The sequence below is a fragment of the Acomys russatus genome, chromosome 29, assembly GCF_903995435.1.
Source record: "Acomys russatus chromosome 29, mAcoRus1.1, whole genome shotgun sequence".
NCBI lineage: Eukaryota > Metazoa > Chordata > Mammalia > Rodentia > Muridae > Acomys > Acomys russatus.
In genome coordinates this window covers 32,352,655-32,378,261 of record NC_067165.1, presented here as the reverse complement: position 1 = coordinate 32,378,261, position 25,607 = coordinate 32,352,655, and the positions used below count along the sequence as shown (strand labels likewise).

At 51.7% G+C, this 25,607-nt stretch overlaps 1 protein-coding gene across 1 annotated transcript in view; it reads right to left on the bottom strand.

Annotated features, from left to right (window-relative positions):
• Positions 1-25,607, bottom strand: part of Kif17 (kinesin family member 17) — a 36,616-nt gene that overhangs the window by 10,070 nt on the left and 939 nt on the right. Inside the window, exons 2-8 of the mRNA XM_051171645.1 lie at positions 19,311-19,457; positions 18,521-18,622; positions 15,989-16,178; positions 12,481-12,933; positions 9,652-9,761; positions 3,450-3,603; positions 492-1,039 (exon numbers count right to left, since the gene is read on the bottom strand). Of these exons, the coding sequence (XP_051027602.1) occupies positions 492-1,039; positions 3,450-3,603; positions 9,652-9,761; positions 12,481-12,933; positions 15,989-16,178; positions 18,521-18,622; positions 19,311-19,457 (1,704 nt within the window). The remainder of the gene's footprint in view (positions 1-491; positions 1,040-3,449; positions 3,604-9,651; positions 9,762-12,480; positions 12,934-15,988; positions 16,179-18,520; positions 18,623-19,310; positions 19,458-25,607) is intronic.

Genomic DNA, 25,607 nt, shown 5'->3' with positions numbered 1-25,607 from the left:
CATTTGGTTTTGGTTTTGTTTTTTATTTTTTTGAGACAAGGTTTCTCTGTGTAGCCATGGCTCTGCTGGACTCACTTTGTAGACCAGGCTGGCCTCGAACTAACAGTGATCCGCCTGCCTCTGCCTCCTGAGTGCTGGGATTAAAGGTGTGTGCCATCACACTTGGCTAGCTCTGTGGTCTTGAAGGGCAGCCCCAGGCTCTCCAGTCCTCTTAGGCTGGGAGCTCAGAATGGCTACAACAAATCACCCCTCTTCCTGCCAAAGGAGCATAACCTGCCTTACATAACCTGGGGTCTCCAACCCAGCTTTCCTAGTTTGTGTCCGACAATATCTCCTTCCCAGGCCACAGGACAGCAGGGTCTCCAAACAGGTCACCGAGTCAGAGGGGACACAGGTAGACACTGCTGAGCAGTTGAGGCCAACAGCCCTGCCGTGTACAATGACCCCTGTGCTCCCAGCCCATCCTGCCTGCTCCATAGGACAGTAGCTACCTGCTCAGCTGTCTGGAAGACGTCTGTCTGGGATGAGTCTGTCATGGCCACAGTTGAGGAGAGTCTGGCTAGCTTAGCCTCCACTTCAGCAAAAGGGTCCTGCAGGCCCGTCAATATCCGCAGTGGCAGCTCGTCCTCCTGCACATAGTTTTCTGCCTCCAGCGGAGATGCAGCAGCCTCGGGGCTGAGGTACTCACCTGAGAAGTACCTGTTTTCAGCTAGCACACCAGGCATGGAGAACTCCACATTGGCCAGCTCCTCGGGTCCCGGGAAGGCCTCCGATGTGGAGGAGTCTTCGAGGGTGGATGACTCATTGGACCCGAAAGAAATCTCTGACCTGGAGGGCTCCACATGGGGCAGTTCCTCAAATGTGAGGGGGGCTTGACCCTTGGTGACCTCGTCACTGGGCAGCGCGTCGGGCATGGAGAGGATGGTGGGCTTCACCGCAGTCTCGTACTGCAAAGCTGGTGAGCACTCGGATCCATTGGCTAGTTCTGCCCTGGACATGACCTCTGTCCTATAGAGGACCTCTGCCTTGAGAACTGCCTCTGCAACAAACAGGAACATCTGGCAGGCTCCCAAGGGGAAGACAGCCCTGTACCCACTGGGTCTCAAGAGACCAGCTTGAGACAGAACCCTGAAGATCCCACGTCAGCCATCTCTGCGTCCCTGCCCTACTTGCCTTCACCCCCCTCTCCCAGGAAGCCATCCCTAAGCAGCATGGAGGCTTCGCCATTCTCTGGCTCCCCAGCCACTGATGGCTGGGCTCTCACCACACTGCCTGGAATGGCCCTTCCATGTGTCTCGCTGCCCACCCCAGGCTGAGGTCCCCTCATGTCTAAGCACTCAGCTAAGACCCCAGATTCACCTCTAAATCCACCAACTATGCCTGATGCCCTGGAAGACATGAATGCTGGATGCGTGTTAGAGTTCTAGAAACAAAATATTGACCTTGTGGAAGCCTAATGTTCAAACTGGAGGAACTGTGAGAAGAGCAGACGATGCTAGAAGCTGTGCATCCTTCCTCTTTGGGGTGTCTACTGGGAGGAGAGTCTCCCCTCCCCATTTGGACAGGGCTTTGCTCCCCGTTCAGACCTCAAGGCTCTCCTCTACAGCCCATCCATCATCCATTTCTTTTTCTTTTTCCTTCCTTTCTTTCTTTTTTTTGAGACAGGGTTTCTCTGTGTAGCCCTGGCTGTCCTGGAACTCACTCTGTAGACCAGGTTGACCTTGAACTCAGAGATCTCCCTGCCTCGGCCTCCTAAGTGCTGGAATTAAAGGATTAAAGGTTGTCACTTACGTCCTGGACTGCCCTAAAGGGGTCCAGACTCCCTGTGCTGAAGCACAGCACACACAGAATCTCTTCCTGCCCTCAATTTCCTTACCTGCTATGTGATGATCCAGGGAATCTAACCTTATCAAAAGGGGTAGAAGGTTTTAAGTAAAGACCCCCCCCCCCACAATAGCACCAGGCACACAGCAGTACCTCCAACATCAGACTACACACCTAGCTTGTCACCAATAATAGCCTGGCTCTGCCAGTCTCAGGGTGAAGAGAAGGAAGCTGCCTCCCTCCCAGCAGCATGGAGGGTTGAATTATACATCCTAGAAACTTCCACACAAACACACATTCCTGCTAATGTCCTTGCAGGATGTGGTTGCCTTGGTAGCAGACAGGCGTAGCTTGTCTTTACTACTTTGTGGGCTCCTCTTTCTTCCACCCTTTCAACCCTCTAACACTAGATATGAGAGAAAAAAGGATAGAGAGGGCTGGAGAGATGGCTCAGAGGTTAAGGGCACTGACTGCTCTTCCAGAGGTCCTGAGTGCAATTCCCAGCAACCACATGGTGGCTCACAACCATCTATAATGAGATCTAATGCCCTCTTCTGTCATGTAGGCAGAGCACTGTATACATAATAAATGAATAAATAAATAGATAAATAAATCTTTAAAATAAAAAAGATAGAGAGGAAAGGAAAGAGATCCCCGAATAAAGTCAGGGGCCAGAAAGGGGGCGACATTATCATTAGACTACTTCCTGCTGATTAGGGACATCAAGCTCCTTGGAGCAAATTTGATCTTCCCATCAGGATATTTAATTTGCTTCCTCCTCTTCGTTTTGGTTTTTCAATACATGGTTTCTCTGTGTAGCCTGGCTGTCCTGGACCCTCTCTGTAGGCCTCTGCTTCCCAAATGCTGGGATTAAAGGTGTGTGCCACTGCCACTTGGCTTCTTGTTGTTGTTGTTTCTTCTTTGTGCATGACTACTTAATAAACCTTGACCAACCAACAACTCATCAACAACTCACCCTGCCTCTCAAGGCCCTAGCATTTATATTCCCTCTGAAAAGTCCTCAGAATTCTAAGCATCACACAATCGCAGAAACTATCAACAGCTGGCCAAAATCACGCCCCTACCAGAGCATGAGGCAAATCACAGTCAGCTACTGCAAAGCCAGCCCCCATATCCCACACCTGGGATTAAAATGAAAACATAGTCTTATAATCTTTCTGTGTCGAAAAAAAAAAAACACAAAAAAATTCTAGTATTGTCACTACAGACAGGCTCAACAGTAAGTGACTAGCGAAAGCAGAAACTTGGGACAGGAACTGGCCTCTTTACGTGGGGCCCTTTATTCCTCTGAGAAGCCCAGAGGTAGCCCAGCTTGCGGACAGAGCACCAGAGACAGTGTTGCGTGACAATATCAGCTTTGGGCCCAGGCTACCTAGATTGCAATCCTGACTCTGCTTCCCCAGCTGTGTGGCCAAAGGCAAGCTACCCATCCTCTCTGGGCCTCTTTCCTCTCTCTAGGAGGAGGGAAACTGTGGAACCTGCCTGGCTGAATTGTTGTATGGATTAGAGAGACCTGAGCCTACCAGGCAGAGAGCCCTTCCCACACCTGTGCTAGAAGGGAAAGCAGGAGGCGGACTCCCATGCTGCCCCAGGGCAGAGCGTACCTGTTTCCTTCTCCTTGCGCAGACTCTCCTCCAGCGTGGACAGCTTCACGTCATATGAGTTGCGCATGGCAGTGATGTCCTCCTGCAGCCTGACCCGAGACTCTTGCTCTGCCTCGTAGTCAGCCTTCAGGCGGGCCAGGCGCTCCTCATACTCCTGGGGTGGTGGGAGACAGAGGTGGTTAGCTACCCCAACTCAGAACCGGCCTTCAGAACTGACCTCGAGTTCTGGATACTCAGACAGCACACGAGAGAACGAGGCGGAAGTCCCTTTGTCACATGGAGGTGACAGTTCCCTGGCGACAGCCCCTCTGTACTGTCCTGTGTGCACTTTTGAGGGACTAATGCTTTCCATGAGTGTTTTCACTCTGATTCTTCCACACTACCCTACGTCATGAATGCCTTTCTTCCTCTCTCCCTCCCTCTCTTCTTCTCTTTTGGTTTTTTGAGACTGGGTTTCTCCGTGAATCCCTGGCTGTCCTGGAACTAGCTCTGTAGACCAGGCTGGACTTGAACTAGCTCTGTAGACCAGGCTGGACTTGAACTTAGCGATTCATGTGCCTCTGCCCCAAGTGCTGGGATTAAAGGTGTGCCACCTCCACCACTGGCTCCTGTCTCAATAGCATCCCACTTGCGCCCTGCCCCCTCTTGTTCCAACCTCAGCTATTTCCCCACATTGCTGCTGCCCTATGACGCCATATCCTCTGCTTAGGGGGCGTGGTTTCCAGGTTCCCATGTGATGGAACGCTGCTGGTCCTTGGACACCTTCTCTTTCTTCTTCTTCTTGTTTTGCCTGTGGATAGATCTGTGCACTATGGGCCAGAATGAACGTTAGGTCCCCTGGGATGGAGTTATAGAGGTTGTGAGCCACTTTGGGGATGCTGGGAATTGAACCCTGGACCTCTGGAACAATAACTAATGCCTTCAGCCACTGAGCCATCAAACTTATTTTAAAATTAAAAACAAGGTTTTGTTGTTGTTACTGTTGTTGTTGCTGTTGTTTTTTTTCCTGCACTGACTATGGAACCCAGGTCTTCATGCATGGTGGGTGTAATGGTTGTCATCTTGACTGTTGTTACGGCTAGATTTGTCACCTTGACTGTTGTTATGGCTAGCTTTGTCACCTTGACTGTTGTTACGGCTAGCTTTGTCACCTTGACTTGTTAACAGCTAGCTTTGTCACCTTGGCTGTTGTTACGGCTAGTTTTGTCACCTTGGCTGTTGTTACAGCTAGCTTTGTCACCTTGACACAACCTAGACTCACCTGGGAAGAAGGATCTCGGTGAGGGACTGTCTACATTGGGTTGGTTTGTGGCCATGTCTGAGGATCATCCCAGACAACCCACTGTGGGCGACACTATTCCCTAGGCAGGAAGACCCAGAGAGATCAAGCTGGGCAAAGCAATCAAGTACGCATGAGTTCATGACTCACTGCTCTTGACTGTGGACATGAGATGACTGGCTGTTTGAAGTTCCTGCCTTGACTTCCACAACACGACGGACTGTGACCTGGAATTGTAAGCTGAAATTCACCATCTCTCCCATAAGTTGCTTTCTGCAAGGGTATTTTCTCACAACAGCAGAAATGGAATTAGAATATCTGCCAACATGAAAAGAGAGTCACTCCGGCAGTGAGGGGGCACACCTCTACGTGTGCCTGTGAGAACAGACTGAGAGGCACCCAGGCTAGCGAGGGGGCACACTTCTGCGTGTGCCTGTGAGAATGCTTCTGGAGAGGACTGAGGAAGGACTGCCTGCCTGAAGATGGGCCACGCCATCCCATCAGCTATAGGCTGGGAGCAGAGGGGGAAGAAATGAAGCTGCTAGCATAGTCTCTTCCTTCTCTTTGATTCCTGGCCACCACAAAGCAAGCACCTCTTGTCATCAGACTCTTACAATGAAACTCTCTCCCTGGTCACAGTCCAGAAGGCATGGAGCCACTGGACCCTAGACCAAAACCTCTGAAACCATGAGTCAAACAAAATTTTCATTTGTTTTGTTTTGTTGGTTTTTTGAGACAGGGTTTCTCTGTGTAGCCTTGGCTGCCCTGGACTTGCTTTGTAGACCAGGTTGTTTTCGAACTCACAGCGATCCACCTGCCTCTGCCTCCCGAGTGTTGGGATTAAAGGCATGTGCCACCACATCCGGCCAGATTTATTTTTGTTTTTTGTTGTGTTTTTTGAGACAAAGTTTCACTGTGTAGCCTTGGCTGTCCTGGACTCACTTTGTAGATCAGGCTGGCCTTGAATTCAGTGATCCACCTGCCTCTGCCTCCTGAGTGCTGGGATTAAAAGCATGTGCCACCACGCCCAGCCAGATTTTTTTTTTTTTAATGTTAACAATGTTCTACCTGCATGTATGCTTGCATGCCAGAAGAGGGCACCAGATCTCATTACAGATAGTTGTGAGCCACCATGTGGTTACTGGGAATTGAACTCAGGATCTTTGGAAGAGCAGGCAGTGCTCTTAACCTCTGAGCCATCTCTCCAGCCTCAGATTTTTCATTTTTAAAGTTGTTTGTGTCAGCTATTCTGTCACAGTGACGAAGAAGCTCTTAACAGACTAAGCTAGGGTGGTACTCAGAATGTGTACACTTGGCCTTTCCACACCTGGTTTTGGCTTGTTTGTTGTTTTATTATTATGTATACAGTGCTTGCTTGCATGTACTCCTGCAAGCCAGAAGAGGGCGCCATATCACATTACAGATGGTTATGAGCCACCATGTGGTTGCTGGGAATTGAACTCAGGACCTTTGGAAGAGCAGGTGGTGCTCTTAACCTCTGAGCCATCTCTCCAGCACCCCTTGTTTGTTGTTTTGATGTACTACTGCTATTATTACTAATACTTATAATAATAATAATAATAATAATAATAATAATAATAATAATAATAATAATAATAATAATAATAATAATAATATCATCATCTTTTTTTTTTTTGAGACAGGGTTTCTCTATGTTAGCCTTGGCTGTCCTAGACTCACTTTTATAAACCAGGCTGGCCTCAAATTCACAGTGATCTACCTGCCTCTGCCTCCCGAGTGCTGGGATTAAAGGCGTGCGCCACCATGCCCGGCCTATCATTATTATTATTAAGCACATTTGGGCTTCCGGTAACTTGCTTTGCCCAGAAATGCCGACTTCTCTCCTACCTTGGGAGATTCCTGGCAAGTTCGTTCCCAAGGCTTAAAGAGGCCTCCTTACTAACTCGGCTACTCTGCCATTCATCTTTTCTGAGTCCATCAGTCTCTGTTTAGAGAGCTGCTGTCAGGCTTCCTCGCCATCCTGAGGACTAGTCTTCAGATGCACTTGAACTTCTTGACACATGCAGCGCCACTAAGGCCACTCTCTGTCAGCACCAGCTCAGCCCCCATATGCTCTGTCACCATCCCCATCCTCGCCTGCTTCCTTGCTCTCTTCGGGGAGCCCATCCAGGCACCGACTCAGTCTTCGGCCACTCAACTCAACAGCTTCTTTTACTTCCTCTCCATACAGCCCCTGACCCTCACAGCCCAGCCACCAGCACCTCAGCCAAACACATGCAACCCGCCAAGAGCCCATGAACACATGCATGTACACATGTGCGCAGATATGCACACGCATCTGCATGGGCACACCCTTGTGCACACACAGGTACATGTACCCACTTAACACTCTCACTATTAAATGGGGGGTGGGGGTAGACCCTGAATCACAGATGCCCATTTTGTGTGGGTTGGAATACTTCCTGAGTCTTTACCCTTCCTGTCTGTCCGGCAGGCTACAGGAGTTACCTCCATGGCCTTTGCATACTAAGTCCCCCGTCTCCCTCTGCACTGGGTCATTGCTTGGCAGTTACCACATGCTTGGCCCTTTTGATGTTGAAAACAAGAACCTCCTCCTGGGCTGTGTGCCCTCCAGCTATGGCCCCAGTCCCAAAAAGGTCTCAGGTCACGCTGGCTGAGGGAGGATGGAGCTGAAGAACAAGAGCTGGGCTCTGCTTCTGCGTAGTGCTCATGGATGAGAAGAGACCTTGGGTTCTGCCCTTACATGGTCTGTGCAAAACAGCAGGACAGCTGCCATAGTAGATATTTTACAGATGACGAAAGAGAGGCCCAGAGAGTGCAAACCATCTGCCAGCCACAGATCCTGTCAGAACAGGACTTTTACAACAATAAACCAGACAACCCTGGGAATCCTCCAGTCCAAACTTTCCCATTTTGACTGGAGGCTGGAACCCAGAGGCATGCCTTGGGCCCGGAGCTGAGCTGCCTCCTGGCCAGAGCCTTTTTTGTACACACAGACTATCCTGGAATCTACCCTGGTTCTCAGTATGCAGTAGTCACTCAGAAAGACATGTGGGAGGATGGAAGGGAAGGGAAAGACATCCACATCTCTGCTTCTTGTCATAGCTCAAAGCAGAAATTCCAGTGTCAGAAACGGAATCCTGGGACAGCCTTGTCTGGCTGACTCCTCTGATAGCCTACGCTGTCCACTAGGTGATAGGCGAGGGAGGCAGGCATCGCCCATGACTTCCATCACCTTACAGAGGGGGTTGCGGGTGGGGGTGGACCTGCCTGTACAGAGTGAGCTGTGGTTTCCTTGGAGACCACTAGGGGGAGGTGCCATTCAACCTACCAGACCTTGAGGGAGCCTACCCAGAAGGTTCCATTGCAGGTACTGTCTAGCTCTCCCCTCCCCTGAGGGTCTCTGAACTAAATTCACTTGTCATTATGGAATTCCACAGCCACTCCAAGTCTCTCGGTGTGCCTCTTGCTCATTGCGACCTGCAGAGGCCCAAGGGTCCTAAGGCAGGAAGGGCCACCACCATGGTGGGATGGATGCCTATAAGCTTAGACCTTCTCAGAGGACTGCTTCTTTTGTTTTCTGTTTGCTTTGTTTTTGCTTGGTTTGATTTTTTGAGACAGGGTTTCTCTGTCCAAGAACTCACTCTGTTGACCAGGGTGGCCTAAAATTCAGAGATCTGCCTGCCTCTGCCTCTGGAGTGCTGAGACTAAAGGCATGCACCACCACTGCCCATCTGAGGGTCTCTTCTTAGTGCTACCTCCACAGAGGGCAAGACCTGGGTCCTAGAGACAGACTCAACACCCAGACATACCCTACATGGCCTCAAAGGCCAGAGCTCCCAGGACTGGAGTCAGCAAGCTAGGCCCCTGGTTCCACAGCCTGACAAGAGTCCTGAGGACTGGGCCCTGATTGACATTATAGTTGAAAGGCAAGGGTTCCAGGTGAGACAAGGCCAGGCCAGAGCAGCTTCTGCCTAGTGTCAGGATTCCCCTTAGGAGCAGCCAGAGTTAGCAGGCTGTCCCACAGAGCCTGGAGTTGAGAGGGAACCTCTGTCATGTCTTCTATGTATGTATCCCTGGAGAACTGCCCTGCTGCTTCCCAGGGATGCAGGAGACACATGGCGTGAGGACCTAGGTGCCATGTGAAATCAGACGCTACACTCACCCTAGGATAAACAAGCCAAGCTGCTGTCAGGCCCAGGCTCAGTGCCAAAGGCAAACAGGCTCCTTCCCACTCCCGTATCTTGGCCTTGGCCAAGGACCCTCCCGCTACAGAGACATGTCTTCTATTCCCATCAGCCCTCAGCCACTTTTCCCAGCATTACCAAGGAGATCTTCTCTTGGGGGATGTCCCTGCTCAGGAACCCAAGTTCAAATCCTGGATCCAACTCTTGTTTGTTTGTTTGTTGTTGTTGTTGTTTGATTTTTTGAGACAGGGTTTCTCTGTTTAGCCTTGGCTGTCCTAGACTCACTTTGTAGACCAGGCTGGCCTCGAACTCATAACAGTTTGCCTGCCTCTGCCTCCCGAGTGCTGGGATTAAAGGTGTGCACCACCACGCTTGGCTTGTTTGTTGTTTTTTGAGGCAGGGTTTTTTTGTGTAACCTGACTGTCCTGGAACTCACTCTGTAGACCAGGCTGGCCTCGAACTCAGAGATCCACCTGCCTCTGCCTCTGCCTCCCACGTGCTGGGATTAAAGGCATGTGCCACCACTGCCTGGCTGGATCCAACTCTTTGATATTCCGATCTTCCGTGTAGCTTTGGAAAAGTCATGACATCCCTTTGAGCCCCAGTTTCCTCAGAAACAAAGGGGGTAACATGGTGCCAACCCCCACGGGAGTTAAGCAGGGTGACACTCTACAGGCACTGGCTCTCCCTGGGACACACTCTCCTTCACACTGGTGGCTTGCTAGGGTCTCACCTCCCGGATCAGCTGTTTCTCAGCCTCCGTGTCCTGCTGGACAGTAGCAGGGGCCGGAAGCTTCTCCTCGGGCTGGACAGGGCCCAGGGGTGTCTGAGTGGACAGCAGGGCTGGAGAGAAAGAGACATGAGCTGAGCATGAGTACCCCGGAACTAAGCATAAGAGCATCTCTATGTAAAATGCAATCAACTAGTCACCCAAGAGTTTAGGACACTGGGGATGTGGCCCTAGACAGAACTCACACCCCATGCACTATGCATGAGGAGACAAAGGTAAGTGAGCGAGCAAATGAGCAGTGAGTACACAGGAAAGGCAGGGAGGGCGTTCAGGATGAAGAACATGCCCCGATACTGTGGTCAGGACTCTGTGGAGAGTAGACGGAGTGGGATATGAGGGTAGAGGAGAGAGCCAGGCAGAGGTGGGGGAAGAGCTTTCAGACACAGGGGCAGAGTGAGTGGAAAAGCTGTGGGGCAGGTCTAGACCTATGCTGGGGTGTCTAGGGTGGTAAGGACAGCAGAGTGGAGAATGAGACCAGGTGTCCTGGACGCCTCAGCAGTGGGTACAGGGGGAGTCAGAGGAGAGACCCAGGTATAGTCAGTATTGGTGTCACAGAGTGGGAAGGAGTGTATGGGGAGACAGGAAAAAAGGGACAGAGGGCAACTGCAGAGTGTTTATTCATTGTATTGGGGTTTTTTTGTTGTAATGTTGCTGGTATTTGAGACAAAGTTTCACTGTGTAGCCCTGGCTGTCCTAGAACTAGCTCTGTAGACCAAGTAGGCCTCAACTCAGAGATCTCCACCTGCCTCTGCCTCCCAAGTACTGGGATTAAAGGCATGTGCCACCATGCCTGGCTTATTTGTTCATTTAAATTGACTTTTTATGTGAATGGTGCCTGTATGTATGTATGTATGTATATGCACTTCCTGCGTGTCTAGTGCCTACAAAAGCCAGAAGAGAGTGTCAGAGCCTGTGGAATTGGAGGCACACACATTGTAAGCTCCCATGTGGTTGCTGGGACTCAAACCCTGGTCCTCCAGGAAAGCAGTTGGTGCTCTTAACCACTAAGCCACCCTCCAAGAGTAAGGGTTTAAAGAGAAGGGTCACAGCAGAGGCGAAGAGATAGGGTTATTCCATGGGTGGGGCAGCCTGGCTGGAGTAGGGGCGAGAAGAGGGGCCTGTGGGGGTAGCCAGCAGGGGCAGACAGACACTCCACACCTTCCAAAAGGGACGGAGAGAAGAAATAGGCAGTAAGAGAGGGGAGAGGGAGGCCGAGGCCTCGCGTTAGTGTCATGGAACACCAGGCTAGGAGTCTCGCACACAGTCCGAACAGCCCATGCTCTATGACCCTGGCCATCTGGGGGTTAAGGCCTCAGCTGTTTCCTTTACTGTCCACTCCTCCAACAGATGTCAGGCAGCTGTCCTGACTTCATTTTGATTAAGAGCGAAAGCTCCTGGGAGCTAGGTCACTTGCCCAAGGACCAGGTAAGCTATTAACTGCTACTTGGCCTCAACATGTTACTTGGACAAGGCCAGTCACCACTGCCTGCTGAGCATCAGGGCTCTAATCCAAGAAGCCCCTCCCCTCCCCACCCTGTACCTCTCCCCACCCCCACTCCCATCCTGGAGGGCTGTGTTAGCTGCGGGGTTGGGGACCCTCTGGGGACTTCTTCCACTCCTGTCATCCCTTTCCCAGTTTTGGGGGGAACAGGGGAGGAGAGGGAAGGTGATGGGCACTCTGCTACACCCTGCCCCCTTCTGCCTGCCCACTCACGCCTCCCCCTGCTCAAAGGCAGCCAGAAGAGTAAGCAGAGTGGTGTTTGGGGATCTTCACACTTTGCCCCGGATCTTAGCAGGGGTGATTCTCATGGCCCAGGACTCAGCCCAGCTGCTTTACCCTCTATATGGAGCCTTTTATGATGGATCATAGCCTTTACAGGCTTGGACCCTCTCTGCCCAGTGTAGCTTTCTCCCTTAAAGTCTGTTCCCCAGAGAGTCGCAGCCTGGGCTCTGAGGGTCTGAGTCATGTGTGTCCCCGGTGTCCAGCCCTGGTCTACATATATAAAGAGGTGCTAGGAGAACTTTGGATGGTTGGGTGGGAGGGTTTAGGAGAACGAATGGGTGGACATATGAACAACTGGCAGATGAGATGTGAACGGGTGAATGGCTAGGAGAAAGGGGAAGAAGTGGAGGAGGAGAGGTGGGTGTTGGAAAGACGGATGAGCAGGGGCTGTGTGAGCTATGGAGTGGGTGGAAGGAGGCAAGCACGTGGGAAGGCAGGAGAGGGAGGGGTGGCTGGGGGTGATGAATGGGCAGACAACTGTGTGCAGAACGCGTGAACACAGGCGGGCAGGCAGGAGGCAGGCCCAAGGAGCGGAGGCTACACTCTTCTATGCGCACTGTTCCTAACAGACAGCAACAGAACACTCTGGTGTGTCTTTAAGCCCTGAGAGCCTCTGTTCCAGACCCGAGTTTGTATGCCTGCCAGACAACAGACTACATACGGTAGCTGCGATGACAGGAGCTGGGGTGGGATGTGGGGAGGTGAGTCACCCAGATGCTAACTAAGAACATGATGTCCCAGCCACTGAGCTAGGGAGACAATTGGGTAGGACTGGTAGATGGCAGAGGAGCATCCTGAGATGGGGAGTGGGCAGGCCAGCCAGCCAGCCCTCTTCCTGGGGCCACAGGCAGGTAGGGGCCATTACCCCTGGGCTGCCCTGAACTGAATGGGAGCCAAAGGACCTGCCTATGGAGAGTCTGAGAAAGCAGGGATGTGTTGGTGGGAAATGTAGTTGGCCCACCCTAGCCTGCTGCCCCAGGGTGTCCCACCTGTCAGGTGGCCAGGGCCCATCTGCTGGGCTAGGATGGCCTTTAACCTCTTGATCTCTTCCTGATACTCTCGAAGCAGGGCGTCCTTGGGGTCTTCATTAATGCGTGGCTTGTTCTTGATATTCTTGGCCCGGTTGGCATAGCGCAGCGTGCTGAGGGTCTCGTCGTAATTGTTGCAAGCAGGAGACAGGCAGGCCACCATCAGAGTCTTGGTGTTGCCGCCCAGTGAGTCCTGCAGCAGCCTTGTCAGCTTTGAGTCCCGGTAAGGGATATGCTTGCAACGTCCATCTACCAGGGCCGAGATGACGTTGCCCAGTGCTGACAGTGACAAGTTGATCTTGGTGGCCTCCTTCAGCCTCTCTCCTGTGGCCCCGGTCTTGGATTGCCGCTCACTGCCCGCCAGGTCTACCAGGTTGAGCTTGCCTGCTCGGAGGTGGTCCTTACCCCGCTCATCTGCAGACAGAGAGGCAGGCAGGGAGCAACAGCTGGTGAGCCCCCGCCATCTCTCTAAGATGAGGGTGGCTGGCTACCGAGGTCCTTAAGGCCTACCACCCAGTGGGGCTACATCTGAGCCTATCAGGAGTCTGTAAAGGAGGGGCTGCCATGGTACAGGTAAGGAGACTAAGGCTTGGAGACGGCATGGGAACTTTCCCAGGGCCACACAGAAGGCAAGGAAAGGGGGGAGGGGCTGGGCCCAAGATCAATTCCCAGCACCCACATGACAGCTCACAACTATCTTTAACTCCAGTCCTAGGGGACCTAACATCCCCATACACAGACACATATGCAGGGAAAACACTAATGCTTATAACAATAAATAAATCATGAAAAAAGAAACCAAAACAATTGAGATGTAATATGAATTAATAAAATATATTAAATAAAAAGAAAATAAAAGAAAAAGAAAAAAGAAGCCAAGGAGGGGCGGTAAGATAGGAATGCGGGGCTGCTTGACTCCAGGGGTTAAGGGTCCTTCTGCCGAGGAGAGGAGGGCCTCTTTTACAACAGTTTGGGCCGATGTCCTATGAGGCCAAAGGCAGAGGGTGGTAAAGGGGAGATGAAAAGACCTCTGGGGAACTGTACCAGTCTATGCTCAAAGTACTGGCTTTGAAGTACAGCCCCGCCCCTTCCTTACTGTATAGCATGAGCAAGGCCGCCTACCTCTCTAGTTCCCCAGAGATGAAACCATTGACTGGCTCCCTATCAGAGCTGGATATGCAGGGTCAACTGGCCACACGTTCTCTGACCAGTGAACGGCAATCTTGTAATGACAATTATGGTTGGGTTTCTTTTAAAACCCAGAAATATTAATGTTTTTGTTTTAGTCCCAGGTGTGGGCTATGGAGCTGCTTTGGACTGTCCCCAGCTGACTATGATCTGCCTGGTGTTCTGGCAGAGGCGTGGTTTCACCAGCTGCAGACAGTTTCTATGATTGTGTGATGTTTGGAATTCTGGGGGCTTTTCAGAGGGTAGATTGATGCTAGAGCTCCAGTAGGTGGGGTCAGTGGTTGTTGATTATTTAGCAAGGCTGTTTGTTAGTAGCCGTGGCCAAAGAATAAACAAGAGGAAAGAAGTCAGATTCAGGGATTCTCCTATTTCCTGTCTCCTGCCCCATCCTTGTTTCTCCTATCTAGTGTTAGAGGGTGAAACTGGGGGGATAACGGGTGGAGAGAAAGAAAAACCCACAAAGTAGCAAAGACTGGCTACACACTCTTAAGGGAGATAAAATGTTTGCTGGCATTAGATGGGTGTCTGAAGGACTTGGGTGCCTAAGACCTTTTTTGTTTTATTTTTTAATGGAGCAGAAAGAGACCTGTACTGGGCTGGAGAGATGGCTCAGAGGTTAAGAGTACGGGCTGCTCTTCCAAAGGTCTTGAGTTCAATTCCCAGCAACCACATGGTGGCTCACAACCATCTATAATGAGATCTGGTGCCCTCTTCTGGTGTACAGGTGTACATGCAGGCAGAACACCGTATACATAATAAATAAATACATCTTTAGAAAGAAAGAAAGAAAGAAAGAAAGAAAGAAAGAAAGAAAGAAAGAAAGAAAGAGACCTGTACTGTTTTTGGAGAGCACTCTGTAGAATGTACCAGGATGTGTCATGAGCCTTGAGTCTGTGTGCACTCTGTGCTTTCACAGTGCACACCAGGTCTAGCCTGAGCAAATGAGTCTCAGAGCAAAAACAGCCTTGTACACAATGCATCACTGTCCACAGCACTGCGAAACCAGAAATGATGTCAGTGGCTCATGGGACGACAGCTTAGAAAAGAGGTGAGAGTGGACCATCCTCCATCCACCACCCCTGGTCATGAAGACCTGGCAGTGACTCAACTCATAGAAGGAAGGGGAAAAAAACCACCACCACCACCACCAACAACAACAACAACAAAAAACAGAGAGGTTAGTTGTGTGACTACGTTTAGGCATCAGCCTGTCCTTCAAAACTTCTCCTGCAGAAGGCACAACAGTATAAAGCTCACAAGCCTCCATGTCCCCATCCACTGAGTCAGGCAGCTGTCCCTACCCTGGTTGCAACTGTGAGGTCATGACGTCCTGTCTGAAGACAGGAATCCCTGGGGACACCTAGGTTGATGTCCTTCACTCAAGCAAGCACCAGGGGCACAGGCCTGGGAATGGGCTGCCCAGGGTACTGAAGAGACAGTATGTAGGGAGGTTACATCAGCTCTGACCTTGGCTCTGGGTCAGGGGTCTCTTCACAGTTATGTTGCCAGTCTGGCCAGGCTGCTTCCTGCTCTATGCTCGGCAGCATTAGCGGCCAAGAAACCAGGAGGCCCTGGGTTCAAATACTGGCTCCTCTACTTCATGACTGGGGTTTCCCCCTACATGATCAAGTCTCCTCCCTTCTCAGAGCCTAAGTTTCCTACATGTGAAAGAAGGCAGATACTGTCTAGCTGGAGGACTGCGGCAGACAGAGTCACACAGATGAAGTGTAGGGGGACCTTACACAGCAGCTGGCCCCCAGGCGCCTTTTCCTCTTTCTCAGCAGCTCTCCAAGGAAGAGGAAGAGGAAGAGGCACATGAATGAAGGGCAGAGACCATTGCTGAGAAAGACGAGTCATGAGGACCGAAAGGCACACAGACGCCTCTGGCCCTTGGTATTCCCCAGGGATGGAACCCAGGGCCGGGAGCTGCAGCCCCAGCACTGAAACCACAGCCTTCCCACCTGTGAAATGGGCGTATTAACATCTGCCTCACTCACGGGGCAGTCGCAAAGGACAGATGACATGTGCCTGCCGCAAGGCACAGGAAGTACTCCTGTTATCTACAGGGTCTGTGGTTGCTGGTGCTGATCCAGGAAACAGATCCTCGCACTGGGAGGACCCTGGTCTGTTTCCTGTTTCCTCCTCCAGGCAGTCAGGGACATCTTTTCCCAGTTTGCCACGGGGCTCTCCAGGCTCCAGGGAGGTGAGACAGCCTCCTAGTGGGAGCGGAAACCCGGCTCGGGATGTCTGGGCCACCCTCTGCCCACGCCTGGCCCCATACCCACGGCATAGATCTCGATGTTGATGGTGAAGATGGAGTGGGAGCGAGAGGAGTCCTTGTTCATCAGGGTGTAGCCGACCGCACGGTTCTTCCAGCCAGTCTCCATGACACGCTCGCACTGGGCCACATTGTGCACTGTGTGCATGGACAGCCCCTTGACGTATACGCCCTTCTCGGGGTGCTCCTTCAGCTACAGGGGGGAGGACCACCAGGGGGAGGAGCTGAACGATGGCTACCAGCTGAGCATCCTACTCCTCAGTAGCTGTTCATCTAGGCTGCAAGAACATCGCCCCCACCCCCCCGCGCCGCCCTGAGCCAGATCTCCATGGCAACCAGCTGTGCTACAGCAAGGATGGAGAGGGGCACAGGCACATGGCCATGACCAAGGTCCAGCCAGAAAGGCATCTTCCTATGCTTTTCCCTCACACATGGGTTGGGGAGGGATCTTGGGAGGCCCCCGCGGGCCCCCACTCCACCATGATCTACTGGGTAGAGATCTGAGGTGGCATTTATACTGGCTTGGGAGGTGGGGAGGGGAATTGGCTTCCCCAAATCTCTTGTTCACCTTCCCTGACTAAGCAACTCCTATAAAAATGTATGGAGCTCTATGGTAAACACAGACTAAGCTGTGCTGTGGAACCTCGGGTTCCTATCCATCCACTTTCTGTGCTCCCCGGGAGATACACAGGTCCCTGAATCATAGAGGGTGAGAATGCTCCTCCTCCGCTTACATGAAGACCATCTGCACATCACCCACAAAACAGCATATCAAAGGTCTAGAGCCCACAGGCTGAGCATCACAGTGTATCTGTCACCTGCAGCCCCCGAGGCCATAGGCTCACTAAGTGAGGCCTGTCCAGTGTCCAGGGTAGCTAGAAAGGGACAGAGTCCCCAAGGTACCCACATAAGCCAATGGAAGGTGTGTGAGAAGGTAGGCTTATGCCCCTGAGCCTAGCCTTCTGGGGCTCCCAGCCCCCACCCAACTCTGCTGCCTGTGTCTCTGGATGAGGGTGAGTCATGACTCAAAGGCTCCCAACACCCTCTTCTAGTGAGGGGGCTGCAGGTTGGTGGTAGAGGTTTCTGGCAGGGAGGGCAAAGAGCTGCTAGGCTTGTGCTCTGCCAGCCGCAGGAGGATGGGCAAGGTCTTGGATGGATGGATGGAGATTGGAGAGAGAAGGGTGGTCCAGTGCAGTGTGTGGTCTGGCATGCTGGCCCATGCCGGCTCTTCCCAGTAAGTCTTTGCTGAACACCACCAATGGATGACTGTCCCCTTGCTTTCTAACCCTGGGATCACTGGCTTCCTGGTGGACTCTAGTGGGGAAGGCTTGGGTAGCTCAGAGGTAGCACCACCGAGGGAGAATCTATAGAGACACCTAGCACAGCTGAGGGCCCCACCTCACACCAGCCTCTCCTCCCTGGACCAGGCCACCGGCTTGTGAGAGCCTCAGGCAGGAGCAAGACCTCTGGCCAAGACTAAGGCCACGGGGTCCCAGTGGCTTCCGGTCCTGATAGTATTTGTTCAGATTCATTCTTTCCTCCCCTTCCCCTCCCCCTTCCTCCCTTTCCCCATCCCCTCCCCTCTTCCTCCCTTCCCCTCCCCCTCCTCCCTTTCCCCTCCCCCTCCCCTCTTCCTCCCTTCCCCTCCCCACCTCTCCTCTCTCTCTCCCCTTGCTTCCCTCCTTCTTTTCTCTTCCTCCAGCCTTCCCTAGGTTTTTCTTCCTTACTTTTTGACAGCCTCCCTATGTAGTCCAGGTTGGCCTGGAACTTGCAATCTCCCTGACTCGGTCTCCCCACTGCTGCTGGGATTTTGGGCTGTGCCATTACACCCAGATTTCTTGATCTCTCTGTGTGCCCAAAATAGTCAGGCTAATTAGTTCTACCTACCCAGACAGAACCCTCAAGTATCTAGCTTTGCTCCCACTGTTAGGAAGCAACTCTCTCCTGTCCTGAACCCAGTCTTTGAGATGACTGAGGACAACTTATAAAATGTGTTTGATGAAGCCAAGCCCAATCTTGACCATCAAGAACAGTTCTTGTGCCCTTGACTCTACCTCCCAGGGGCTCCACTTGAGGGGTCTGCCTTCTCTGCTGTCTCCAATCTGCAACACTCATTTTCAGGGTTTTTTTTGGTTGTTTGTTTTGAGACAGGGTTTCTCTGTGTAGCTCTGGCTGGCTTTGAACTCACAGAGATCCACCTGCCTCTGCCTCCTGAATGCTGGGGTTAAAGGTGTGAGCCATCACCACCTAACCATCATCATAATTTTTCTCAGCGAAGGTGTTTTCTACAATAAACATCTATTTCAAATCTCTACCTTGCTTCAACCAAGGTGGCAACAGACACAGTAACAGGCCCCATGCAGTATGTACTCTGAGGACACTCAATTCAAAAGGCCCCACTCTGGACACTGATGTTTGTCCATGACCCCAGAGCTAGGGAAGCTGAGGTAACAGGTAGCAGGATCCTGAGCCCCAGCCTGATACTATCTTCTCTTCCTGACCTTCCTGGCTACTTCCCGTGGGGTCTGCACCCACCTCTAGCTTCTGCTTGGTATCTGCACCCAACAGATCGCGGACATCTTCATTGTAGATCTCCAGATAGGAAGCCCGGACTAGGAATTTGGTGTTTTCTGCGCACTGCGGGGAGTAGACAGAGCACAAAAAGCTGGCGGATGCCAAACCCACCTGCTGCCCAGGCCTTTATAGCTGCGACATTGTGGGAGAGGGGGGATATCAGGGCCACATGGGCCCCCATCCCTACCCTGCCCTGCCTGCCCTGCTGGCAAACCTTCCTCTCCGGCTCCAGGGCCCTCTGGCCTCCAAGCTGTGCTATGGCTACCTGTCCCATGTGCTATCTGCAAACCTCACGGGAAGAGAGATGAAAGCCTTCCCACTACTCAAGGGAGGGACCACAGATGAGTTCCAGCAAGTCCTGGCTCTTGGCCGTTGGACGGGAACCTTTAGGAGTTGACCAGTCTGGAGTCTATGAGACACGTACACAAAGGGCCTCCTCACTCGAGGCTCAATAAACGGGGGAGCCATGACTGTAGAACCACTTGGTTACCATGTTCAACATCATCTCAACCGCACGAAATGTTAAATGAGTTTTAACATTCAAAGGCAGCAGGAGAAAAACATGATGCCTCTTCTCTTCTCTATTCTATGTTTTTCACCTGTCATCTTTTTTAGAACCAAGTCCTGCCTCCGCTGACCCGTGCAGGGTCAAGACCAGGTTCTGGCTGTAACGGAGGTCCATGCCTCAGTCATTGGTGTCCTGGGACCATCTGTGACACTAGCTTCACCCCTTCCCATGTGAGGCCCGTACCTGGACGCTCTCGAACACGTGCTCGAAGGCTCTCGGAATGATGCCTCTCTGGCAGGGAGGATCCGGCAGGCCCTGCATGGTGAAGGACTTCCCACTGCCTGTCTGGCCATATGCAAAAATGGTGCCATTGTAGCCCTCAGTGACACCCTGCATGAGGGGAAACCAAAGCCAGGTGTTCAGCTGACAGATCTGGGTGGGTGCCACAGCCCCCAGTCCACAGATTCAGGTCCCCTGCCTGAGTCTCCACTAACCATGGCTCCAGTCTGCCCTCAAACAATGGTCTGATGGGGTTAAACACTGTGCTAAACCAAGGGCATCTAAGAGCCTATGCAAGGGGGCCAACTCAGTTCAAATTTGTTGCTTTGTTTCATGCACCGCTGAAGACAGAACCCAAAGTCTTGTATATGCTTGGCAAGGGCTCTACCACTGAGCCACACCCTCAGCCTGTCTCCACTCTTTATCACTTGAACTGGTCTTTAGCACAATTGAGGAAAGAAATGCCTCCACCCCCCAACCCCACCCCCTAGCCAAGATCCAGCAGGAAGGCATTTCCTCAGTTCATGATGGACAGGGAGTGCTGTCTTTAGGCAGGTGGTTCATTGGTGCTATAAGAAAGCAGGCAGAGGAAGCCAGAGGAAGCAAGGCAGTAAGCAGCAGTCCTTCATGGCCTACGGGTCTCCACATCAGCTCCTGCCTCCAGGTTTCTGCCCTGCTTGAGTCCCTGTCCTGACTTCTTCCAATGATGGGCTGTGATCTGGAAATGTAAGCCAAGTTAACCCTTTCCTCCCCAACTTGCTTTGTAGTCATGGTGTGTTTTCATCATCACAGCAACACACACACACACACACACACACACACACACACACACACACACACAGTCTCCATCTCATCTGTCACGAAGGACAAGAACGTAACCCCTCCTACAGCCGACTCATCTCATGCATTAGGTGTGTGGCAAGTGCCAGCATGCACGGACAGGTGCTTCCTAATGCCTGCTGGGAATATGGCGGCGGGGGTGGGGGGGGGGGGGGGGGCAGACGCTTCTCACCCAGGCCAGGGAGGTGTACACAAGGGCAGAAGTCAAGCAAACAGTGAAGGGAGGGAGTCAAAGGAGGGAAGGAAGCAGGAAGGTGTGGGAGGAAGCAGGCACAGCCTTCTGTGCAGGAGAGAGCAGGGCAGAGGTAGAGCTGCTGACGTCGATCCAGGCTGAGGGGACACAGGAGAGTGGCTGGCTGATAGTGGCAGGTGGTACAAGGTGAGGAGGCTGAGAAGGAAGACAGACAAACTGGGTTCCACTCCTAAGGCCATTCTTCACTCTTGGATGTACTTAGTCACCCGGAACTGGCTGTCTTTTCTGCCAGGAACCATGTTCTGGTTAGAGGGAGAGCAGTGAACAAAGTAATCACAGTACCTGCCCTTAGAGCTCTCGGGTTACTACCTATGGGGCACCTGTGACTGTTGATATTGTCAATTTGATTTAGAGTTGGAGGGGGTATCTAGGTTAGGTTAACAGAGGTGGGATGATCAAGGTTAGGTTAACTAAGGTGGGGTGATCAAGGTTAGGTTAACAGAGGTGGGTAGAACTATCCTAAACACAGGCAGTGCCATTGCATGTACTGGAGTCCCAGACTGAATAAAAGAAAAAAGCTAAACAGCAGTGTTCATGTGTCTCTGTGTCCTGAGGGATGAAGGTGACAGCTGCCTCATGCTTCTGCCTCCATGCCTTCCTCGTAATGGACCGTGAACCCTTAAACCATGAGCCAAACAATGCCTTTATTCTTTTTGGGGGGGCGGTGTTTCGAGACAAGAGTTTCTCTGTGTAGCCTTGGTTGTCCTGGACCAGGTTGGCCTTGAATTTACAGTGATCCGCCTGCCTCTGCCTCCCAAGTGCTGGGATTAAAGGCGTGCGCCACCACACCCAGCAAGCCCTTTATTCTTTAAGTTGCTTCTGCCAGGTGTTTTTGTCACAGCAAGACAGGCAAGTGACACAGCAACCTATGTTAGAATGTAGGCACAGAAACCTGTCCCCAGGCCTCAGCGCCTACATGACACCTACACCTTTTCACTGAAAAAAAAAAATCTGTGACCCAAACAGAGCTTAGCAGGAATCCCTGAGAGCTGGGATTCTCAGGAATGCTGGTACCCACCCAAAGCTCCCTACCTGCCTCAGAGGACAGGAGCTTCCTTTTCTGCAGTGGAAATGGGCAAAGCCACTCAATCTAGTGAAACTGTGACCTGCAGCCCCTAAGGGGTCCTTTGAAGTAGGGATAAACAGCTACAGAGAGAGGCCCAACCTGGAGCCTCAGCCTCTCCATCCCACATGCTCAAGTGGGGAGGCACATGGCACCTCTGGAAAAGATGAAGCAGTTTGGGGCCTGTCACTGTAGCCTGAGCCCAGGGAAAGGACTCTGTAGGAAGACTGGCAGTCACACAGCAGATGATCTATTCTCCTGGGTAGCCACGAGCCATGCTGGAAAGGCCCTAGTGCACCTTGGGGGACTGAGTTTCATTTTCACAGGATCTCACACATGCTAGGCAAGCTCTCTATCACTGAACTATATGTCTTATGCGGGGGGGGGGGACGGACACGCAATATCTCATGCAGCCAAAAATGACATCAATATCAGTAGTAGCTGAGGATGACCTTGAGCTATTGATAACCTCTCCAAGCACTTTTCAGTGCACTTTACAAAGCAAAGGCCCTCAATGGGGCTTATGAGTGTTGGGGTTGAACCCAAGGCTTTGTGCATGCTAGGCAAGTATGCTATCAACAAGGCCGCATCCCCACCCAGCCCCTCTTTACTCTCTCTGGTTTCAGACTGGCCTCAAATTTCTTTGTTTTTTGTTTGTATTTGTTTTCCAAGACAGGGTTTCTCTCTGTAGCCCAGGCTGTCCTGGAACTCCCTCTGTGGCTGGCCTCGAACTCAGAGATCCTCCTGCCTCTGCCTCCCAAGTGCTGGGATTAAAGGTGTGGGTCACCGCCACCAGGCTACAGACTTCACAGTCTTTGTTTTCTTGTTTTTTTGTTTTGTTTTTTGAGACAGGGTTTCTCTGTGTTAGCCTTGGCTGTCCTGGACTTGCTTTGTAGACCAGGCTGGCCTTGAACTCAGTAATCTGCCTGCCTCTGCCTCCCCAGTGCTGGGATTAAAGGCATGCGCCACCACGCCTAGCTTTTCACAGTCTTAATATAATTAAAGAACATAAACTACCAACTATTAGTCATTAGGCATAATATCTGTAATTGTTTTTATTATAGAGATACACTGCATTAACTGTGTTATGGTTTTACTTCATTTCTTTTAGTTTTTAAAAGGCCACCACTGGGGGAGCTAAAACTATGCATGTGGCTCAAGTCTGCAATATAAAAGTTTTATTTATTTATTTAGCTTAATTAAAAAGTATTATAGCCAGGCATAGTGGTGCATGCCTTTAATCTCAGCACTCAGGAGCTGAGTTCCAGGCCAGCCTGGTCTTCAGAGTGAGTTCCAAAACACCTAGGGCTACACAGAGAAACCCTATCTTGAAAAACCAAACAATCAAACAAAACATTATGGTTTGACTCTAAAGTGTTCCTCACAGGTTATGTCGTGAGTGTTTGTTTCTGGTGGGTGACACTGTTTGGAGATACTGCAGAATCTTCAGGAGCTGAGCTGGCAGAAGCAGATAACTAGAGACAGGCCTTTGAAGCTTTTAGCACACTCGCCAGTTCTGGCCCATGGTCGGCCGGCTGATCTACTGTATGAGGGGTCGTTGCTGTTGTTGATACCGCCATGGCTCCTCATCCTGCTGGACTGATAACCCTGAAACAGTGAGCCACAATAAGCCTCCCCCTCCCCGCTTCTGTCAGGTATTTGGCTCACAGTGATATAAAAGTAATACGTTCAGTTCCTCAAGGCACCAGCTTCTTTCCTGTGCCACTTGCCACCTATGTCTAGTGGGTGCCTAACTGGTAAGTGCAAACACAGAGCATTTCCATTGTTCCAGAATGTTCTATAGGACAGCACTGCCCTTAGGTTAAGTAGGAAACAACTTTAGGTATATTTCTGAGATGAAACAAAGATTTCAAAAAAGTCTCACACAGGCAGTGGTGGAGCACACCTTTGATCCCAGCACTCAGGGAGGCAGAGGCAGGAGGATCTCTTTGAGTTTGAGGCCAGCCTGGTCTACAAATCAAGTCCAGGACAGCCAAGGCTACACAGAGAAACACTGTCTTAGGGGGGAAAAAGTCTCACACAGTAACTGATACCCTTGGCAGAGGGGCGTCCCAGGGAACATGCACATGTGGAATAGGTCCCCAGTGTCTGCCACTTGGTCACTGTATATTGCCGTCCCATTCTATCTTATTGAATTAGTGTTTTTGTTTTTCTTTTTTTTTTTTTTTTTTTGAGACAGGGCTTCTCTGTGTAGCCCTGGCTGTCCTGAGCTGGCTTTGTAGACCAGGCTGGCGTTGAACTCACAGAGAACAGCCTGCCTCTGCCTCCCCAAGTGCTGGGATTACAGGTGTGCCGCCACCTCACCCAGCTTTTTATTAGTGTTTTTCTTAATGAAATTGACTGTTGATATCTCCTCCCTACCCCATACTGAGATCAAACCTAGAGTACCACACAGGCTGGGCAAGGGCTCCCACCCCTGAACTGCACCCCCAAGCTGAGCAAGGGGCTGTAACCTGGTGTGCTCCTCAGCCATAATTCTCACAACAGTGCATCAGACACGCCACGTATTTCCTTCCATCAGTTAAAATGAAAATACCTGTCCTGAACTGCACTATGTCTCCTGGATGCGCCATCCCAAATGTCCCTCCCCCCTGGGTGAGCCTTCTATGGCTGTCCCTGCTCAAGGAGTTGGGCTACCCTTCTCAGCCTGGGCATGACAGAGGCTGTGGGTATGTGGTCCTGGGGTAGATTGGAAGTCAGGAGGCTGCTGGTTAAAGGGGTGGGGGCTGGGGAGCTGGACCAGGTAGGAGATGTGAGTCAGTCAAGGGTGGGTATGGAGAAGCTTCAGGGGGCAAGAGATGAAGGGCAGACCCTAGAGTGAAGGGATTGGGGGGGGGGGGGAGGAAAAGGCAGAAAGTGGCATTTGAGGCACTAGGGCAGCATGGAATAGGACTTGAAGGGAGGAGACTGGGCATACGGCCCAAGCTACCTGCCAGAAAGCCCTAGGGAAGGGAGCAAGTGAGCAGACCTGTGGTGTATGCAGCCCCTGTTCTCAATGGTGCACCTGCTCCACGCTCAAGCAGCCAGGGCCTCTGATGGGAGACGGAACATGGAAACTGGACCCAGGGAACTAAGATTGTCTCTAATTTGCTCCATGATTCCTCTGGCCTCAGTCATTTCTCTGACAAGAACGACTCTTGCTCTTCTGGTAAAGATTAAACGCTTGGTGCCAGTCTCTCCCCCACAGCCTTCCAGCTTCCTGCCTGGCCTCCTGTGAGGTTCGTCTCAGACTTCCCTTTCTGTTCGCCCCTCCTTCCCTTCCAAGGTTTGCTGGCCTCCCAGTGCTGCCCTCCCACTTGCCACTGATGGCTAGCTGTTAGCTTAGCTGAACTCTGACCTTGAGCTCGATGAGGGTAAGTCTGTCTCCTTCACACACCCTCCCCGTGCTCAATCTGGGCTCACAGTGGAGAATGTTTCATTTCATGGATGGGCAAATGGACTAATGAATGGACGGAGGTCAAATCTGAGGTCTGGGGGAGTGTCCACCAGGCCTGTCACTGGGACGGACCCTGCATAATCCTCAAGGTGTCAACTCTAGACAATGGGAGGCAAGGAGCTAGGGCTGAGAATTCCCAGGAGGCCTCTGAGTGGGTGGACCATTCTGGAGACAGAGAAGCGAAGGTGGAACAGGCTGCTTGGGAAGTATGAACTGCAGCCACTGTGACATGCGATCAACAGCTGGCCTTCCATTTTGATGAGCTTTCAAACAAGAGGGACTGAATCAGATGACCTCTCAGATCCATCCCTTCTAGCCTAGAAAGCCGGGTCAGCAGATGGACAACTGAGCCATCCTCAGAGCCTGGGACTGTCCCCTTGGGGGAGCTGTCCCTTGCCCCTTGTCCTCTGAGTACTGAGAGGGAACCATGTGTTTTGAGGTCTATATCCTCAGTCAGAGCTCCTTGGGAGTGGGGTCAGAGTTCAACAGGGCAGAGATGCACACTTGACCTTAGACTCTAAGGATGCATCTACTCCTGGCTCAGCACCAGGAAGGCTGTAGGCTTGAGAACACATCAACCCTCTCAACAGGCAGGAGAGGTGTAACAGCTAAAAGGGCCTGCCAGTCAAAATAGGAAGCGTCCATGTT